General features: G+C 36.0%; 3 protein-coding genes across 6 annotated transcripts in view; 2 read left to right on the top strand and 1 right to left on the bottom strand.

The window, feature by feature from the left end:
* rgs20 (regulator of G protein signaling 20) overlaps window positions 1-14879 on the top strand; it is a 192292-nt gene that overhangs the window by 33532 nt on the left and 143881 nt on the right. The window lies entirely within an intron of this gene.
* si:dkey-94e7.2 (uncharacterized protein LOC100141353 homolog) lies at window positions 37-2672 on the bottom strand. Its single transcript, XM_051883233.1, has 8 exons — window positions 2446-2672; window positions 2256-2347; window positions 1512-1627; window positions 1191-1346; window positions 949-1053; window positions 541-750; window positions 267-459; window positions 37-173 (listed from the first exon to the last, which is right to left on the bottom strand). Exons 2-8 carry the CDS (start codon window positions 2276-2278, stop codon window positions 71-73), a joined length of 906 nt encoding a protein of 301 aa, XP_051739193.1. The 5' UTR covers window positions 2279-2347; window positions 2446-2672; the 3' UTR covers window positions 37-70.
* Window positions 4632-7751, top strand: LOC127506635 (probable G-protein coupled receptor 141). 4 transcript variants are annotated; one of them, XM_051883267.1, is made up of 4 exons: window positions 4632-4811; window positions 5045-5189; window positions 5321-5355; window positions 6660-7751. In XM_051883267.1, the coding sequence occupies exon 4, from the start codon at window positions 6673-6675 to the stop codon at window positions 7564-7566; it is 894 nt and encodes a 297-aa protein (XP_051739227.1). In that variant the 5' UTR covers window positions 4632-4811; window positions 5045-5189; window positions 5321-5355; window positions 6660-6672; the 3' UTR covers window positions 7567-7751. The 4 variants fall into 4 exon arrangements, with proteins under 4 accessions (XP_051739227.1, XP_051739210.1, XP_051739237.1 ...); XM_051883250.1 differs by having other exon boundaries at window positions 6665-7751; XM_051883277.1 differs by having other exon boundaries at window positions 4654-4811; window positions 5053-5189.

A 14879-nucleotide genomic window follows, 5' to 3' on the forward strand; every position in this document is an offset into this window, starting at 1 on the left:
CTTGGATGTGCATGTTGGATGGGTATACTGAATTGTTCATGGGAAACAAAGAAAATTCCAGTCGTTCCGCTCAATCCCAGAGTATTCCCAGCATCTTGCAGCTGAGCTCCCAAAGTTTCTCAGCCATTTCATCATCTCTAGCAGCTCTGGTGCATCTTGAAGGTCTGCAGTTGCTTTAGAAAATGGGTAAGGAATAAAGAGGAAAAACAAATTTAATTTGGGCGCCAGTCAATTCATATGTGATAAGGCCTCTGCAACTGTATTACCTGTAGTAACCGCCACTCTCTGTGTCTAATTCTGGTTGTACTGCGCAGTAGATGGTAGTTTGTGCTCCCTGCACTGGGGTCTTTGTGAAAGGTCTGACGACTTTCCACATTATTAGAAGTCCGAGATTCATATGTCTTTTAAGTTCTGTTCGCACAATTCCTGGATGGACTGCATATGCTGTGACTCCTGTGTCTGAGGATAAAATTTGAGGAATAAAATGACCCTCTAATTTTCCTATTTATTTAATCTTCCCTATTTTTAACGAACACTTACCCTTGAGTTTTTTGGCCAAAGAACGAGTGAAAAGGATGTTAGCCAATTTACTCTGACCATATGCCCTCCTACTGTGGTAATTCCTCTCACTGTTGATATCATCAAGTGTTATAGTGCCCCAACTATGAGCCATGGAGGAAATGGTGATGATTCTTGAGGGGGCGGATCTCTTCAGCAGATCAATCAGCAGGAAGGTTAACAGGAAGTGACCTAAGTGACATCAATTATGTATTTACTTGTATACAAGCAACAACACAATTCATACAAGTCCGTAGCATTAAACATGCAGAAAGACAAGATTTTAAAGTTGGAACAAGATAGTTAGGATATGCAAAGGCATAATATTGTTTAAGATAGCATGGAAGTCTATGACACACTGCACTTGAATGAACAAGAAAAACACTTTACCTAAGTGGTTGACACCAAACTGCATCTCAAAACCATCTGCTGTTTTAGAGTAGGGACACATCATGATCCCAGCATTGTTAATGAGTATGTGAAGTGCTCTCTCCTCTGAAAACAAGAGAAAAAAAAAAAGTTTTTTAATAATTATTTTGGTCTGCTGTAGGAGGCACACTGGTATTTTTCAAATTTGTTAAACCAAATACACAATCAGATTTGAGTGTGAAACTCTTATATTAATGACTTACCATTGTTGATAACCTCAGCAAATTCTCTTATTGACTTGGTGTCAGACAAGTCTAGTTTTCTGATCACTATGTTGTGGTTTCCTGATTGCTCCATTATCTCTTTCTGTGCTCTTTCTGCTTTTTCAATGTCTCTGCAAGCCATTATTATCCTGGCCCCTGTGGAACAACTCCAAAAAACATGACTTTTATCATTGGTTTCTTAGAAAGATACATTTGTGTACCATGCTTTTCATGTTTTTTAGTTTTAGTTAGTTTCTAGAATCAGATTTCCATAACAAAGAGTGGTAACTAGAGAACACAAGAATAAGATAAATGTGATACCGCGTTTTGCCAGGTCTCTTGTGGTTTCTTTTCCAATGCCAGTATTTGCTCCAGTGATAATGACTGTTTTGCCATCAAGTCGTACATCAGATGACCACTGGCCACCGAAAAGTTCTCTGTGCAAATGCATCATACAGTAAATGTAATTTAAAGGGACAGTGCACAAATGTGAACTTCCTTTAAAGGGATAGTTCACTCCAAAATGAAAATTCTGTCATTTACTCACCCCTCAAGGTGTTCCAAATCTGTATGAATTTCTTTCTTCTGCTGAAGACAAAAGAAGATAATTTGAAGAAACCAATAATATGGGAGAAAATACTATGGAAGTCAATGGGGCCAACTGTTTGGTTACCGAAATTCTTCAAAATATCTTCTTTTGTGTTCAGCAGAAGAAAGAAATTCATACTGGTTTGGAACAACTTGAGGGTGAGTAAATGATGACAGATTTTTCATTTTTGGGTGAACTATCCCTTTAAGAATCACTTCTTATCAAGAGATACAACAAATGCTGAAGTAAATGACTCAATAAAAAAAAACAATAAAACACTATATAAACAGTGGCAGATCTAAACTATCCGGTCTTAATGAGTTTGTACAATATATAATAACCTTTTGAAATATTTCTGAACTAAACAAAAATATGAATTACTGTAGCAGAATAAATAAAAGTTGTGATAGCAACTTACAGTACATCTTATCTGTAGTTATGTGAATTGTATGTTTAGTTAAAAATTATACACCTACCTCAGAGTGTATATGTTGGACATCTTGCTCAGTGCAAAGATTTTCTAAAGACAACACATGACTTCCCTCTGGAGTTGTTCACAGATACTGCACTGAAAGACAATGCATTGTTTAGCATGAGGCACAGTGCATTGGTTTGGATTAGAAATTGAACAGACTAATCCAAGGCTAATCAGTTTAAAACACTGACCTACTGTTAACTCAGCGTGAATGCATTCCTCACTGGATTCTGGGAACTTGCTGCACCTATTTATTTTGAATTTGAACAACCTAAAAATATGCATAACTATTTAAAACAATTGACAGGATAGAAATCAGTTGTTTGTAAATGATCAGTAGTATGGAGTACGCAAAACAATTCATTTAGAAATATGAAACTACAAACAGCAGAGTGGGATTATATTCATTCTCTTGTAAAGGAACATATGCAATAGAAAGGAAACCGCATGTGCACTCTCTCTCTCTCTCTCACTCACACACACACACACACACACACACACACACATATATATATATATATTTTTAGGTTGTTCAAATTCAAAATAAATATATATATACACACACACACACATATATATATATATATATATATATATATAGCCACATGTATGTTGGTTTCATTTTGTTTTGAATTCTAATTCCTGTTTCCTTTGTTCTCATTTTCCCACATTTCACCAAAGCGTGCTCTATTTTGCTGTAGATCATTAAACCATTATGCTGACTCAGAAGTCTGTCCAAAAATTAGTTTCCTGGGGTGCCTTCCTGCGCAAACGCTGCCTGCAAAGTCACTGTCTGATATAGGGCAGCGAGGCAACAAGTCAGCTGACTAAGTTTTCGGATGCAGCCAAAATGGTTTTCATCAGTTCCTTGTGTTAATGTTGTGTTAGTGCTTGATTTCACTCTGTGTTCATTAAAAGTCAGTTTAATCGTCTTCCAGCTTTAACTTCTGGATTGCTACAACTTTACATGTCACATAAAAAATGAAATGAGAAAATTGCATTTTTGTCAAAGACTACATCCGGATGAGATTCAGAACGATGATCAAAACACAGATGGAGTAGACTGAGTCCATCAACAGCCCCAAAGCTTCACAGTCCTATAGCTTGTCCTGGGTCGACATTTCATTCAGTAACGTTAGCCAGTTTTGATTTACATTCTGTTTAATGTTTGATGATCACGTTATTTTACATTTGCGTAAGCAATCTTCTATCATCGTTTCAGCTTCTTCTTCTCCTGTGTTTTGATCTGGAGATTCTGTACTCTTTCAGACGTGTCATAGCGCCCCCTACCGTATATCAGTGAAAACACTGATAGCCTGAAAAATCAGTCAACGGCAGGGAAAGAGTTAAGTAGATTTGGAGTAAATTCCTACACTACAAGTGGACTAGCCTACACAAAAATTCAGATACTCAGAATTAGGAATATATTTCTTTATAAATCAATATTTTTAAACAATGTAAGTTTATAAGACAGTATGTAAAACTATGTGAAAAAAAGGTATTTAATAGGCTAATCAAACAAAAGATTAAACACAACTATGCCAAGTATACTTAGAATACTTAATTATGCTTTTAAGTATATCTCAATCAAAAGAATGAGTATAGGCCAAATATAGACTTTTCTGTCAGTATAATTATACATTTCTGAGAAGTACATAAAGAGTATTTCTGAGAAGTATATAAAAAGTAGGCTGAAGTATATTTGTTTTTAGTTTAGAAGAATAATATAGCACACTTGAATAAACTTATTTTTCATAAGGGATTTAATGTTTCAAGGAAACAAATCACTTTTATTGTACTATACATTGCCTGGCCCTGGCCTAGAAAAACAATGGAGTGTACCACCATTGGCCATACCACCATTATTATATTAATTTTACTAGGATATTGCCAAAATAACATTGTCTTATGAGAATATACTGTTACATTTCATGATCATCTTAGCTAGCAAAAGACAAGACAAAGACTATTAGATAAAATGATGGACCTCAGCAATAAAAGCCAAAGTTTTATTGAGCACACTGTAACTTATGTAGAAAATTCTAGGGTGTTAACTGGAACAGTGTGCATTAACATGACATTAATCACAGATGTGTGTGACTACAACAGTTTAAAAACAGGAAAGAAGAACTTAAAAATAGGATAAGAGAGCAAGGAGAAACGAAGCAAAACACATTTCTAACACTATTAAAAACACAGAGGAGTGCATAATAGAAAGATAGTGAGAAAAATGGAGCAGGAAGAACAGATTGAGAAAGAAAACGTTACAATGTAATAAAACTCGCTAACTTCCTCATGTGCCGTAGAGATTTGTAAATCTTTAATCTCTTCTGTGGCAAATAACAGTTGAGAGGTGTTTCCTGAAGGCTCTGGGGGCTGGCTGTTTGACACTGACAGATGATTTACACATAAACTGACAAGCTGACATCACATTCATCTTCAGCTCTCTTGACACCTACAGTGAATGGATGAACTGTTTCTGTTACATCAAACTGTCTGTCTGCTCTTGCTGAAGGACTATTGATATTCAGTATTTGATTGATACTAGGGTAAATGGGTAAGTATCTGTAATCGTTTTTTCGATGTGCCAAACTCTGTATCAGTAGAATTATTCAAAATAGTTGTGTTTCAGTATAATTTTGCAGAATAAACCTAGAGTTATACGATTTTTTAAATGAAAAACATGTTAAAACAAAGGTTATTGCAATGTAAGTCTGCTTTACAGATATAGGTGCAGGTTGTCTTGACTAAAACTGTCAGTTACGCTGAGCTCCTTTTCTCCTTTGAAAGGTGTTTAGAAGCATTACAAGGGAAGCGTTTTGAAACTTCTGCTTTTGCTAATATTACCTCATGTGAAAGACCCGTCAAGTTCAGCACATTTAAAACAACCTAGAAGACAGGACGGATCTTCAGGTCCTTTTTTTAACCTTGACAGGTATGATATGAACAGGCTACTGCATGTGCCAACATGCATTTCAAAATGTTAGGGGGAAAAAAGAGATAAACATTGATAAGACGAAATGTGATGAATCTTGTCTAATTTGGCCTATCTGTTTTTTTTTTTAGGGCAAAAACATTTTACCAGGAAAAGAGTGAAAAAAGTGAGTTTATGTTATGTTTCATCTTAAAACTCATAATAATACATTTCTTGTTTTGTAATATGTGTAGCATTTAATATATATAGTATATAGGCTATTAGTGCTGTCAGTCGATTAAAAAAATCAATTGATTCTAAATCTCACATTTTTTCTGTAATTAATCGCGATTAAAACATTGGAGTTTTTTAAATTTTTATATTGTAATATTTTCACAGTTATACTCCAAATGTAATGTACAGAAACAACTTAAAGACAGTATATTTTACATATTTGTTTAATGGCATATTTTTATGAATGATACATAATAATACAGTTACTGATGTCTCTATGAAATTGATTTTTTTTAAACATTAATTATAGACATTCAACATTACAGTATAACTGAAAGCTATCAATTTCAACATTTATTAGGCTTTAAAAAATAACTTTTAATTTAAGTGAAATTATAAATTAAATATAGATTAATCCTTATTAAAGCTACAATTTTCTCTGTTACCTTTGTTCTTTGATTAACATTAATGACAGACATCACAGCAACAGTTTAATTGGGCTGCTGTGACTTTAAGAACTACCGCTGCCGAACATGACGCGGATCTGACGCGCGTCTCATTTTCTCACAACTTTTTAAGTTCATTTACGACGTTATTTAACTAATTTAAGACTGTTCTTATGAGGATACTCGACAAAATGGGCATTTTTAGCATAATTCTGTGTGTTATTGTTTGTTCAAGCGCGAAAGAGAACTCGATACTGGTGCTCGTCTTTCTGTGCGCACGAGTCGTGTGTGTGTCACGCAGACAGCGCGTTCTCGTTTGTCTTGTGGCGCTTGAATGGTTTTATGACGAAACGAAAAAACGGATGCTGCGTTAAATATTTTTAACGCCTTAATATGAAAAAAATAATCGCATGCCTTAACGCGTTAATTTTGACAGCCCTAATATAGCCTTGGGATCGGCAAGATTTTTTTTAATGTTTTTTTTTTTTAAAAAAGCACCAAGGCTGCATTTATTTGATCAAATATACAGTAAAAACAGGAATATTGTGAAATATTATTACAGTTTAAATAACTGTTATCTGAAATAGAAAGCTTTTGTAACATAATAAAATGTCTTTACTGTCAATTTAATGCATCCTTACCGAATAAATGTCTTTATTACATACATTACATTAATAAATGTCTGTCTTACTGACTTTTGTTTTAAAAGCATTAAAAAATCTTGCTGATCTAAAACTTTTGAATGGTAATGATATATTAATATTTACTTTTTGAGAACAAGTGAAACCAAAAATGTCTTCTTTTTTCAAAGCACAGTGTCAGGCATGATGATAAACAACACCAGAAACCACACTGGCATGCCAGAGGGATTCAGAATTTCTCTTCTGGTCTTATACTCATTCATCTTGCTTGGTGGAACTCTTAATGTTTTACTAATGTCCTGTATGCTACAGTCCCAAAAACGTCTCTCTTACACCAAAGTATCTGTGATAAACCTCATAGCAGTGCACTCCGTTTTCCTTCTCACGGTGCCCTTTCGCATTTACTATTATGCTTTTAATGAAACCTGGATTCTGGGCTTGACTTTCTGCAAAATTGTCAGTCTTATGATCCATGCCCACATGTATCTTGCATTCATCTTTTATGCCTTTCTTGTTATTGTGCGTTATGTGGAGCACTCTGATCGGCAGCAAAAGCTACAGTTTCATCGTATCCTTTATGCCACGATTCCAAGTGCAGTCATCTGGTTGGTCATATTCGGCTCTATATTCCCACCAACTATGGTTAAATATGGAAACATGCAGAATGATTCCACTCAGTGCTTTCATTTCGGTCAGGCTCTCAAAAGCCCTGCTGTGAAGATGTTAAACTATGTTATTTGCACAGTAGTGATACTGATTTGGACTGTGCTGGCATTTTTCCAACTTTATTTTCTGCTAAACGTGATTAAGAAACATGGAAGGGCCACACGTCAACATCAAGAGTTCTGGGCACAAATGAAAAATTTTGTTTTCCTGTCTGTTATGTTTTTTTGTTTTGTGCCCTATCAAGGATTCAGAGTATATTATGTGACTGATTATGGGAAGACTGAAAAAAATACTCATATAAATGAAGTATTTCTTGCTATCACTGCTTTCAGCTGCTTTGATATGATTGTTTTTGCTGCTAGAGATATATGCAAACATAAAAATTCAAGGAGATGGTTTTGCTGTTTATAACAACTATGTTGACTTAATTTTGTTTCTGTATTGTTATTGATATAGGGAATTGATTTGCATTTTCTTTTATTTGTTTTTGTCTTATGCTTTTGTGCCTTATAAGCTTAAAACAATTGTCTTGCATGACAGAATGTTTGGAAAATAAACTCATATATATATATATATATATATATATATAAAACTCATATACATACATTTTACAGATTTTAATTTTTTTCATAGCTATGTATGATCTGTCATCTTTTAAAATGAAATGGATTAATAGAGAGGTATTATGTTCTGTTTGTGAAGTGATGTTAAATTTTGCAGTTTTTGCAGTAAAAGATTTTTTTTTAAAAAAGATTTTAGTGAATGTTTTATTTTGATAGCAAATCGGCCTGTGAATGTTTTATATAGCCTAAATACAATATAGGTAGGTCTAAATCGGAGTGATCACTTATATCAATGTTATATATTTCGTCATATCGTCCAGCCCTAAAACTTGTATAGTTTTTGTCAGTGTTTGTTTAAAAACACTCAATTATGCAGAATAGGCCTATAAGATGGTAAATATTTAATTGATGAGTTGTCAACACAATATATAACAATACAATATATAGGGTATGATTTTACCCCAAAATCCAACATTTTGACACAAAATGATAACTGCAAATCATGTTTCTTCACCTGGAGTCCAGCTGTTTCTGTGAATTGCAGCGACCTATTTGCTTCTTTTTTTCTGTAGCTTTCAGCAGTCTGTAAAAATATACCTCAGATTTTGTGTCAAAGCTATTTGTACAGTCAGTCGCAAAGCTCTTTCCCGTTTTGGATGTGTTTTGTGTGTTTTTCGCGGCATTCACGCTGAAAACCAATAGAGACAGAGCGCATTTAGTATTATCTGAAAACCACGCCCACCGGGGGGGACAATCCAACCGTCTCCATTGACTTTGTATTGGGTGAGGCTGCCTCCTTGTCATTTCTGACTTATTACAAAAAACAGAACAATGCCTAAAAGCTGCTGTGTGACAAGGTGTACAGCTAACAAGCTAAAAACCCAGAAATAAGTTTTTATAAGCTGTCGACCCCCAAAAAACGAATGTTTAAGGACACAAAAGTGGATACAGGTGTGAGACAGATCGCAACGGGTCATATTACTATAAGAAGTACACTGGAGGGGAACGTAATCGGCGACAACATATGCTAAACAAACAAACAAAAACAAACCATTCATTATTTTTAACCATGTCAAAGAATTATTTCACCTGTCCCCGAATACGTTCCCCTCCAATGTAGTTCTTATAGTAATATGACCCGTTGCGCTCCGTCTCACTGCCTGTATCCATTTTTGTGTCCTTAAACATTCGTTTTTTGGGGTCGACAGCTTATAAAAACTTAATTCTGGGTTTTTTAGCTTGTTTGCTGTACACCATGTCACATAGCAGCTTTTAGACAATGTTCTATTTTTTGTTATAAGCCAGAAATGACAAGGAGGTCATGCTATATAAAGTCAATGGGGACTGTTGGATTGTTCCCCCCCGGTAGGCGTGGTTTTCAGATTATGACGCGGGTCGCTCTGTCTCTATAGACCCTTTTACAGCCCACGTGATCAAATAGTCGCGCGCGCATTTTGGCAACGGAAGTGGTGTTGTTCCCCAGTGGTTCTAACGTATTCATAAGCATCCAGTGATTTATATGCTCGTAATTTCTCTCGGGTGTACACGCTCAGTTTCTCAACTAAATACATATATATATTTTGGCCATTGTCAATGAATGCGAAGAACGATGGCGCAAAGCAGGGGTTCCCAAACTTTTCAGCCCAGGACTCCCAAAATAACGATGCCAGTGACTCGCGACCCCCCACTGTCTTCGGAGGTGGTTAAAGTATACAAACGTTGTGCTCAGTGGCGCACACGCACTAACGCCTATTTCACACATGCTCTGTTTGCAGTGCATATGCGCGTATTTTTTTCCGTGCCCATATTAACGATTAGAGCGTTCACACTGCACACGGATGCAGTCCGGCATTGCGTTCCAGGAGCGGTACGTCTGCAGCAGTGCAGTGATCATTTACGCACAGTCTATTTTTGCTGCGCTGCACCGCGCTGAATTAAAACGATAGCGCATTGTTCGCATTAAAATAAACATGTTTTGACGCGAAAAACTAGTAATTTCACCATAGATGCATATAATTTAAAGTCTCTGTTACACAGTCAACACATGGCTTTTTTGCCTCGGGTAGGTGAACATGCCTTTGCAGTACATATGCAGCACGCGCTATTGTGCTTTCACATATGCCGCGTTTGCAGTGCGCAACTGATCCGTGGCTAATTATCACAAACACAACATTTACTTATTTTTATTTCAAATCCAAAAGTTGTTACTGAACATGGTCAGCATTGCGATTCTCTACACTGTATTTCATAGATTTAAACGCACTACATTTAAACGTTTTATTCAATTCATTACTTTATATTTATATAAAGTAATACTTTTGATTTATATATTGATTTATATATTTTATATACTTGCTCACGCAAGTGGCAAAACATTTAAACATAAGCTTTATGTTAAAATCACGTTTTAAATTAAAACTTAAAATGTTCACCGCTGTGAAATCTTGTGAGAAGCGTTCACATTCGTCGCAGAATTCTCTGTTAAACCACAGATACCAGATCAAACGGTGCAGCTGTGGACACTGTCTGATCTGATATCTGATATTTGATCTGATATCTGTGGTTTAACAGAGAATTCTGCGACGAATTTAACCTAACCTATTTAACCTTCTCACAAGATTTCAAAGCTATGTCATTAACTCTGTGGTGAATTCAAGCGGTTTCTTCCCAGCGCACGTGTAGGCTAATTTGGAAACCATGAGAAACATTGTGACACTAACAGAAATAACTTGTGGCAGAAATGGTCTAATGTTTTCGAGTGCTTTTAAGTGCTTCACACAACTTTTCCCAGCACTTCAAAGCTTTAAATATTGCCCAGTTTGAATGTTATTTTTAATGTGATGTCCAAAACATTATTTGTTCATACTTCATAGTTTGTCCCCATTTGTAAAACTAAAGGTTTCACGATGTAGGAAAGCAAACACTTATTTAGAAATAAAAAAGAATAAATTACCACTGTAGTAGATGCTGCAGAGGAGCACTTATTGGCTTATTAGCCATTTCCACACCCTAGTATATATTTTTAATATTTATTAATAATAATAAAAAAGTTAATATTATCTGCATTTCAACTCAAGCTCAGCGCTTTTCTGTCAGTCCTCACAGCACTGCCAAATCAGGGGCTGGTGCCACCTTAGTTCTTAAAGGGTTAGTTCACCCAAAAATGAAAATTCTGTCATTAATTACTCACCCTCATGTTGTTCCACACCCGTAAGACCTTCGTTCATCTTCGGAACACAAATTAAGATATTTTTGATAAAATCTGATGGCTCAGTGAGGCGTCCCAGAAAGCTACTAAAGACATATTTAAAACAGTTCATGTGACTACAGTGGTTCAACCTTAATGTTATGAAGCAACGGGAATACTTTTTGTGCAACAAAAAAACAGAATATCAACTTTATTCAACAATATCTAGTGATGGGTAATTTCAAAACTCAGCTTTATGAAGCTTTATCAATGGTTTAGAGTGTGTATCAAACTGCCAAAGTCACGTGATTTCAGTAAATGAGGCTTCGTTATATCATAAGTGTTTCAAAACGTTTCAAAATTTCAATGTTTCACCACTGGGGGGCGATGATCTCTGTGAAACCATGAAAACATGCTGTAAATATTGCCGCAAATTTTCTAATTGCCGCAAATTTTCTATTTCTAAGCTTTTTTTTTTTTTTTTGATTTCTGGAAATCATCTCATGACCCCTCCCTCGATGTCTCGTGACCCCCCGGGGGGTCCCGACCCCCACTTTGGGAACCACTGGCGTAAAGCACAAAGTCATCGACGCACGAGGCAGAGGCTGAGTGTTGGGGGCGGTCCTTATGTGTGGGTCAGGTGCTTGGCAGGACCAATCACAGTTTTCCACAGGTTAATGGAGACAACGCCCACCTGGAACACAAATATGTCTATACACAGAGAGAGAGAGAGAGAGAGAGAGAGAGAGAGAGCGAGTATACACACACAATGACCGTTGAAACAGACACAAAATATCTCAGGGTCTTAACAACCCCACTCATAAAATAAAACATGTAATCTTTACTGGTTGACACGGGATAGTGAATCAGCAATGACATTTCAATACCTTTTTTATGACAGATTTTCAAGTTGTAACTTTGACAGATCTTTGATGATTAATGGCATTAGACATTTGTTGGAGAAATGTAAGAGGATTATGATCAGTGAAAATAGTAACAGGTTGTACACTCAAACCAATATACACTTCAAAGTGTTGCAAAGCAAGAATTAATGCTAGGGCCTCTTTCTCTATAGTGCTGTAGTTCATTTGATGTTTAAGGAACTTTTTCGAAAAGAAGCTGATTGGATGATTCAAACCATCTTCACCCGTCTGCAATAAAACAGCACCAACACCAGTACCACTATCAACTTCTAACAGGAACATTTTTTCAAAATGGGGCACAAGTACAGGAGTGCTACAGAGCAAAGTTTTTAGAGCTTCAAAAGAGGACCGACACTCAGAAGTCCACTTGAAAGAGACTGCTTTACGCAGTAATCCCGTGAGAGGGCTAGGGCTATATCTTGCATGAAGCAAAATGCGTGTATGTTTAGTTTTCTGTAGATTTTTTTCTTTGTACTTGTGAAGAACTTGAGTGATAAGGTTTGGGTATTCCTCATAACAGTATGTTAATACTAATACTGCTAACCATAAAGTTTACAACAGACCCATCACTGTTTAGTGTAGGTCATTGCTTTAATGTGTCACACAAAGACAGCCGTTTAAATAATAAAATAACACCATGAAATAAGTCAAAGCAATACAAATACAGCGCATGTCACTGACAGTATGTGTGTTGGGTATAGGGTTGATAGAGTTCAACAACTGTATGTTCCTACTCATTTCTGCAAAAAAAGAATTAGTTTTTGTATTTTAGCACCCTCTAGAGGTCGTTGAAATACTTGCATGAGTGTTCTTTTAACTACATCCTCAACTGACTTTTTAAAAGTTCTGGGTTAATTATATTTCAGAACTGCGTCATGCCAAATGTAACCTGACGTTAGGATATTAAACACTTCTTCTTCCTCTTACTTTAAAGGTGTTCCTTTTATGGTGAACAGAAAGACCCCTTTTTTCTTTCTGACAGACAAGTTCTATATTTTTTTGTAAGTTACTAAGCCCTTCTTTTTGAAAAACAAATAAATGACACGCACTGTCGTGACACCCATAGATGGTTGGCGACTGAAAATTACATCTCTGCACTAGTATGTTGAACACTTGGTGAACCCAGAAGCCACTTCCAGTAAACTATGACTAATTATATACTGTCATACCATAAAAAACATTATCATGTGGGACCGATCAGCACCCGCCATAAACTGCAAAACACAGAGCTAATATGGTCTCTTTAAGTTGACACCTTGGCTAGAGGTCAACGAAAATACATTGTCTTCTCATAAAAAAAAACGCGCAACATGAATTAATGTAAAACAAACACATTATATTGCTATAATGATTTTTTGAAGGTATGCAGAAAATGTTCGTGGCCTCTGCTAGCCTCCCACTGAAATAACTGTCCTGAGATATTGCTGTGTCAGCCCTGGAAATAACATAAAAATAAAAAAGTGGCCGCGGGCGGCCTTTGAGGCGCGTTCTGCTTATCAATCATTATGCGTGTTCACAACGGCCAGTCCATATATGGGAAGCCGGAAGGCAGGGTTAGTTCACCCAAAAATGAAAATAATGTCATTTATTACTCACCCTCATGCCGTTCCACACCCGTAAGACCTTCGTTCATCTTCAGAACACAAATTAAGATATTTTTGTTGAAATCCGATGGCTCAGTGAGGCCTGCATAGCCACCAATGACACCATAAATGTACTAAAAACATATTTAAATCAGTTCATGTGAGTACAGTGGTTCAACATTAATATTATGAAGCGACGAGAATATTATAAATATTATAATAATATTATAAGAATTTTATAATAATAACGACATATAGTGATGGCTGATTTCAAAACACTGCTTCATGAAGCTTCGGAGCTTTATGAATCTTTTGTGTCGAATTAGCGGTTCAGAGCAGCAAAGTCACGTAATTTCAGCAGTTTGGCAGTTTGACACGCGATCCGAATCATGATTCGACACAAAGGATTCATAACGCTCCGAAGCTTCATGAAGCAGTGTTTAAAAATCGGCCATCACTATATAAGTCGTTATTTAGTTTTTTTCTCGTCACTTTATAATATTAATATTGAACCACTGTACTTACATGAACTGATTTAAATATGTCTTTAGTACGTAAAGGATCTTGAGAGAGGAAGTGTCATTGGTGGCTATGCAGGCCTCACTGAGCCATCGGATTTCAACAAAAATATCTTAATTTGTGTTCCGAATATTAACGAAGGTCTTACGGGTGTGGAACAGCATGAGGGTGAGTAATAAATGACATTATTTTCATTTTTGGGTGAACTAACCCTTTAACGTTTCAAAGGGGGTGCTAAGGAAAAATAATGAAGTACATCAATAACTTCAATACACTGCATTTATTGCATTTTCCTTTTCTTAATTTTCCATTTTACCTTAAACTATACATTTACAACGTCTCATTGTAAAGTGTATGCAGTTACTAAGCACAGTAGCCTATCAGTTTTGCTTAACACCTTTATTATTACCTTATCATCTCTTTGAATCAACTGTTTATTGAAAATTGTCGATTACAGTCCCAAAGACATGTAGGCGTACGTACGTCTATGTATACTGCAGTGAACTAAATGAAGGAACACGCTTACAATTTTAAAACTCTTAAAACAGCATGGAAAAGAGCGCAGGGCGTCGAGACGTGTTTTCAGAGGTTGAACTTTTAACTTGACATGGCGTTTTATAACGCGGCACGAGAAACTGAAGAAGCAGATGAGATGCAACGGTCAAAGACGCCTGTTTAACGCATTAATGTTCAGATCGAAAATGACATTTTCTCTTTATTTTTTTCATCAGCACTAGGCTAGCTAGGGCGAACATGTGCAAGAATTTATATTAAAATCTGTATTATTTGACGTTTATAACGTGAGTGAATATTTTTCTTTGTATTTTTCTTACAAAAACGCATCGCTTCGCTTCAAAAGGCCTTTATTAACCTCTTGGAGCCATATGGATTATTTTTATAATAGATGGATGACTTTTTTTGGGTTTCAAAATCTGTCCCCCCAACCCCA

The sequence above is a fragment of the Ctenopharyngodon idella genome, chromosome 2, assembly GCF_019924925.1.
Source record: "Ctenopharyngodon idella isolate HZGC_01 chromosome 2, HZGC01, whole genome shotgun sequence".
Classification (NCBI taxonomy): domain Eukaryota; kingdom Metazoa; phylum Chordata; class Actinopteri; order Cypriniformes; family Xenocyprididae; genus Ctenopharyngodon; species Ctenopharyngodon idella.